At 46.2% G+C, this 5,905-nt stretch overlaps 1 protein-coding gene across 1 annotated transcript; it reads right to left on the bottom strand.

Moving 5' to 3' along the window:
* Positions 1 to 716: 716 nt before the first annotated feature.
* LOC141627829 (uncharacterized) lies at positions 717 to 3,322 on the bottom strand. The gene is made up of 5 exons (XM_074441044.1): positions 3,286 to 3,322; positions 2,271 to 2,426; positions 1,678 to 2,144; positions 1,503 to 1,590; positions 717 to 1,315 (listed from the first exon to the last, which is right to left on the bottom strand). The coding sequence occupies exons 1-5, from the start codon at positions 3,320 to 3,322 to the stop codon at positions 717 to 719; spliced, it is 1,347 nt and encodes a 448-aa protein (XP_074297145.1).
* Between the last annotated feature and the right edge of the window lie 2,583 nt (positions 3,323 to 5,905).

Genomic DNA, 5,905 nt, shown 5'->3' with positions numbered 1-5,905 from the left:
ATGTATACTTCCATAGTTTGGCCTATTTGCTCTTTAAACATCATGTTTACCAGCCTCTGATAGGTGAATCCTGCATTTTTCAGTCCAAAAGGCATGACATTATAACAATAGATACCTCTCTCGGACCTGAATGCCGTCTTTTCCTGGTCACTGGGGTGCATCTTTATCTGGTTATATCCGCTCCAGGCATCCAGGAATGTCAACATCTCGTGGCCTGCAGTAGCATCCACCATGGCGTCTATGTGTGGTAGAGGGAATGGATCCTTTGGGTAAGCTTTGTTTAGATCCGTGAAATCGACGCAGACCCTCCACTTGCCATTCTTCTTTGGGACCACTACCACATTAGACAACCATTCCGGGTACTTTACTTCACGAATCTTTCCTGCAGCAAGCAGGTTATCTACTTCTTGATTTATGACCTAGTTTCTTTCAGAAGCAAATTTTCTTCTTTTCTGCTGCACAGGTTTATAGCTTGGATCCACACTAAGCTTTTGAGTTATCACACTTGGGTCTATCCCTATCATATCATCATGTGACCAAGCAAAGCAGTCTATGTTAGCTCTCAACAACCGAACGATTTCTTCACGAATTTTACCTCTACACTCAGATCCAATGAGAACAGTTCGTTCTGGGTGCAGCGAGTCCAGGATGACTTCGTCTAGTTCTGCCTGATGAGGCTCAATATACTCGTCCTGGATGCGCTGGCTCTGTAATTGCTATGCGGGCGAACCGGTTGTTGGCTTCAGAGCCACCTTGTAGCAATCCTTAGCTTCTTCCTGATCCCCACGTATTTCTTGCACCCCCAAAGGTGTTGGAAACTTCAGGCATTGGTGGTACGTTGAGGGAATTGCTTTCATCTCGTGGATCCAGGGCCTGCCAAGGATTACATTGTAAGTAGAAGGCCCATCAATAACCAGATACCTTACCTGTTTGTTTACACCCCCGGCGTAGGTTGGGATGATGATTTCTCCTAGGGAGTGCTTTGTTTCGCCGCTGAAGCCAACCAAGGGAATTGCCTTCTTTGCTAGATCTTTCTCGGTGAATCCCATTCCTTTGAGTGTTTCCATCATGATCAAGTTGACGGAGCTTCTGGTATCTACCAGGATCTTTTTCACCTTGCAATTTCCTATTGTAAGCGTGATGATTAGAGCATCGTGGTGCTGTTCAGGAGTAGATTCTGCGTCTGTTTCGTCGAAGGTGACTGACGGCAGATTCTGGTGGTTAACCCAGCAGGAGCTTTCTGGTCTGTCTCCCTTAGTCCTGGTTGCGTGCCTCTTAGCTGCTGAGTAGGTCAGGCCACACAGCTCCGATCCACCTGTAATGACATTCACAGTTCTAGAGCAATGAGGAGGAGGGAGGCGGGAACCCGATCCCCGTGAATTTACTCTGGTTGTGTTTCGGGTAGGAGGTGATCCGGGTTTCCTTGGTCATAGTGAAATTTGACTTCCTTTCGAGGGAGTGGCATTCATCGGTGTTGTGAGTGTTGCTGTAGTGGAACTCACACTTTTGCCGTGTCTCTTTGTTGGGGTTTCCTTCCGGAAGTTTTGGCCATCGACTCTGCGTCCCGGCTCCTTCAAGGCTTTGAATAGTCTGCAAGATTGGTAGTGAAACCATACTCACTTACTTTCGGAGCGGATCCGCCGGACTTTCCTTGAGAATTTCCGAAACTTTATTCACGCTCTGTTTGTAGGGTTTGGATCTCTCGCTCTTCTTTTCTACTGGAGCCTTCCTGGATACCGGGTCTGAATCATAAGTGCCTCTTACGGGTGCAGAGTCTTCTTCCAGCCTCATGACAGCAATTGCCTTCGACTGTACCTCCTCAAAGGTAGTGCATGGATGCATGGTTAGGTCCTTGTATAGCTGTGAATCCTGGTGCAGTCCTCGGCGGAAGGCTTGTATAGCGGTCGCTATATCGCACGTCGGGATTGACACCTTCTCCTTGTTGAACCTGTTCAAGTAATCACGAGTAGATTCCTCAAACCCTTGCACTATCCGGTAGAGGTCTCTGGTCTGCTTCTCTGGCTTTCTGCTGCTGGCGAATTGCTGGTTGAAGGCATTGACTAGATCGGCAAAGCTGGATATGCTCTTGTTCGGTAGGCCGACGAACCACTGCAGAGCTGCTCCTAACAGTGTTGATCCGAAACCTTTGCACATGCAAGCTTTCTTTAGAGATCCAGTTGCGGTTATCACCATCATTTTCTGCTTGTAGTGGTTGATATGGTCAAGTGGATCTGTGGTTCCGTCATAGAGTGTCATAGCTGGCGGCACACATTTTTTAGGAACACCGATTAGAGCTATATCATCCACAAAAGGCGAGTCTGCGTAGCTATCTCTGGCTGCTTTCTCCAGTGGACGGGCTACGCCTGGTATCCTATACATCAGCTCCCTCAGCTCTTGGTATTGCTGCTCCAGCGAATTACCTGCTCCTGCAAGAGGGTTAGAAACAGGCGGGAAGGAACCAGCAGATGTACCTCCTAGCCAAGGTGCTCCAGAGAATTGGCTGGTCTTTGGGTGTTATTCTTGGTGTTGCACCGATTATGGATCCAAGCCGCCATCCGGGTGTCTCTTTGTAATCCCCGATCCAGGCTCCACTGGTGAACTGGTTGCAGGATGGAATTGCTGCATTGGGGACAGGTCCAGATTGCCATCCTGGTGTGTGGTGTGCGGGGGTACCTGAAAAGGGTGGAAGGTCAGATCCTGAAGGGGTGCTAAACAAAGCGTTACCTGTTGTCTGTCGGGGCAGATCGGGTGGATTATCGAATGACAGACACCCCAATCCTCTTGGCTCGATTGGTTATTTGGGTGCTACCCTGCAAGATCCGACTGGTAACTAGTTCGACGGGATTAGTCGACCCGATCCTCCATCGCGGGTTGGGCCGGAGCCTCGGTGCGATCTTTGGTTTGGGTGGTTCGTCTTTGTCACGATTTGAGCCATCGAGGTTACGGTTGTCCTTCCTCGGATCCTCAACGGCCCGACGCGAGTGTCCATCCCCCGAATCATCACCCGATCGGATCGAGTCTTTGGAGATCCTCCGCCGGAGAGCTTCGCGCTGAGCTTTCTGGGTCGGGCCGGATCTTGCGCCCCCTCTCGCCGGGGCCGCTTTCCTATTTGGATTTGGATCGATCGGGTGCACTGCCGCTTCGGAATCTGTGGTGGCTTCTGAAGCTGAGGTATGGCTCTGGTTGACATGCTGACGGGGATCGTCTGGCTGGATGCTGGGGATGCACTGACTGATCCCGCGGATGCAAAGGTAAGTCCTGCTGCAGAATATAGGGCTGACATACTCTGGCTGCTGGAAGGATTCTGGCTGGTTCCAGACATTGTAACGGCTGGTTCGGTTTTGCGAGGCTTGGCTATAGAAAATGATCACTATGCCCCACGGTGGGCGCCAAACTCTTTTGGTAAATTTCTACCGGTTATGAATCAATTATGTGGGTGATAGTGAATATTCTAAATGCCAATTATGTTTAAAATGCAAACGAAAGGAACGACGAAATAAAGACAAACGAAGAAAAAGACACGAAGAATTTTTGGTGATGCGGAAAACCCGGTGTGGGAACAACCGCGGGGGGAGTTGGAATCCCGCCAATTTTTGCACTATAATCGAGGTTTTATGAACAAGTAAGGAAATACAAGTGTAATGTTCGTAGAGAATTATCGCCAATTGCCAATGACCTCTTTGAGTGGAGTCTTCTTATCCTTATATAGCTGCTAGAATTGGAGCTAGGGTTACTGGACTTCTCCCTACGTCTGCTCCTGGAATCTCGGACTGTTACCATGAAGATAGGTAACAGTTGTTGAAAAAGTCCAAGCCCAATATTTCCTTCCTTTTGTACGTGGGTTTCCTCCTTGGCCCATATTATAGTGTGTTTGTTGCCTTTTGATCCCATGGTTTACAATGCGCCACCTCAGCGATCCTTCCTCCCTTTCCTCTACTAACCATCGCGCTCCACGTGGCCACTTCTTTGCCACTTTTTCCTGTCAGCTTGATGCCACGTCGGGATTTATAAACAGTATTTTTTATCCATAACACAAACTGTGGACAAGGCCCTCGGGAACTGCGTCCGCGGGATCCACACTAGGCATAATCGACTCGAGGTTCTTTCGAATCGAATTAAGACATATTAGAGTCGCCACCAAGTTTTTTGGGAACTTGGAACCGTTCAAGTCAACTTTACACCTTTCATCGAAAAGCATAAAGCCCATCGACTACGAGTGATTAAAGATAAAGACTTGTACCCTATATCACTCGATTTGAATGACTCTCGTAATCCAATGGTATTTAGACGGATCCACAAACCATAGATCTTGAGTAAGGGGTGAGGGTACGTGTTAGGAAGCCCATAAGGACACCTAACCCCGCCCGTCGATAACGGCCTCTACTAAGTCAAGTGTCGGATTTCAAACAAGGTCATAGCTACTACGATGTATGATATGCAAACGTTGTTTTAACCCTATCATGTGACAACAATTTCTATGTCGTTTTAGATGCAACTAAACTAACTTTGTCAAAGTTGTAATTTAGCATGTGGGTTGATTGATCTAAACAACATATAAACGAAAGCAAACAAGGCTTAGGGGGAATGGGGGAGCCGTTGGGATCTACCTATTACAAACCAGGCATTTCATGCCGACACAACAATAAATTAGAAGATACAACTCGATCTAAATACAACGCTATACACACGACGCAATACGCGGCCATTCGGCCTAGAAAACCGTGCTCAAAGGGGTGACTCACGGCCTACATGACACACGGCCCTGGGTCACTCCTCGTAATGCGTGCTTTCACTTAATCTCATTGAATTAGGCATAAGGCTACGCACCAAAGCATGCATTAGCATAAACCGGGCCATATTGCTTTAAACAACATGCGGTTTACTACGCTCCTACAAGCATTGGGGAACAACCGTCTAACAAAACAAGACTAAGGTTTTTTGAAGAGGTTTTGACTCAATAAAAGTAAAACAAGCTCGAAAATTACAACTCGATAAACAAATTACAAATTACAAGCAACGAAACAACGAAGAACAAAAGGTATAAAAAAATGAAGCAAGAAAGACAAAGAAGACGGCCAAGCTCACGGCCCAAACCACGATCACCCTCACGGCCTAAAGCCACGTCCACCCTAGTTCCTAAGTTAGGTTCATTAGTTAGATCGAATGATTGCAAAACGGATTAGAAAACGAGTTAGAAAACAAGTTATAAAACAAACTGATCGATTGAGAAGAAACGCGCAAGTGTGTTATTCTACACGGCCTAAGGGTCCAATTAGGTCAGATATCATAAGATTAATGCTTATTCGTCGAGTGTTAATAGGAAGGTGCTAATCACGCACTCCTATGCTAGCGAGAAATTAGGTGAAAAGAAAGATGTATTCAATTAGGTTATAGAATTGTTAATCGATTTTTAAAGCTATGTCGATGCCACCTAACATGTCTAATTAAGTTATCAAATTGACCTAATGTCGTCTAAATACGTCATATGTTAACAATCAGAGGTTAAACTAACATACAACGGATCCTAGGGTGTATCGAATTGGCCGAAATAACAAAGGGGTCAAAAGCGAAGAGCGAAGTTAGAAATTCGTTTTATTTATGCCCTACCTTGAACACGAGGATATGTAAATGAGACGGGGTGTACGACCGACTGAAGTAGCGGTTTATTTTCCCATCTCAAGTCAACGCGGGTGTTCATGGTGGTACTTTAACTCATACTCGGACTAAACTAGTTTCATAGTTAATTAAAACAAACGATAAACAAAAGCGATAAACGAACAAAACAAACTATAAAAGAACAAGCATAAAAACGAAATAAAAAGGGAGAAAGAGGAGGATTTGATGCACCCTCAACCTACATGTATCGTTGACACCGTCTTGGGTCGTAATCGATGGTAGATTTTAT

Source organism: Silene latifolia, chromosome Y (assembly GCF_048544455.1).
Source record: "Silene latifolia isolate original U9 population chromosome Y, ASM4854445v1, whole genome shotgun sequence".
Lineage (NCBI taxonomy): Eukaryota > Viridiplantae > Streptophyta > Magnoliopsida > Caryophyllales > Caryophyllaceae > Silene > Silene latifolia.
This window is presented reverse-complemented; position numbering and strand designations above follow the sequence as displayed.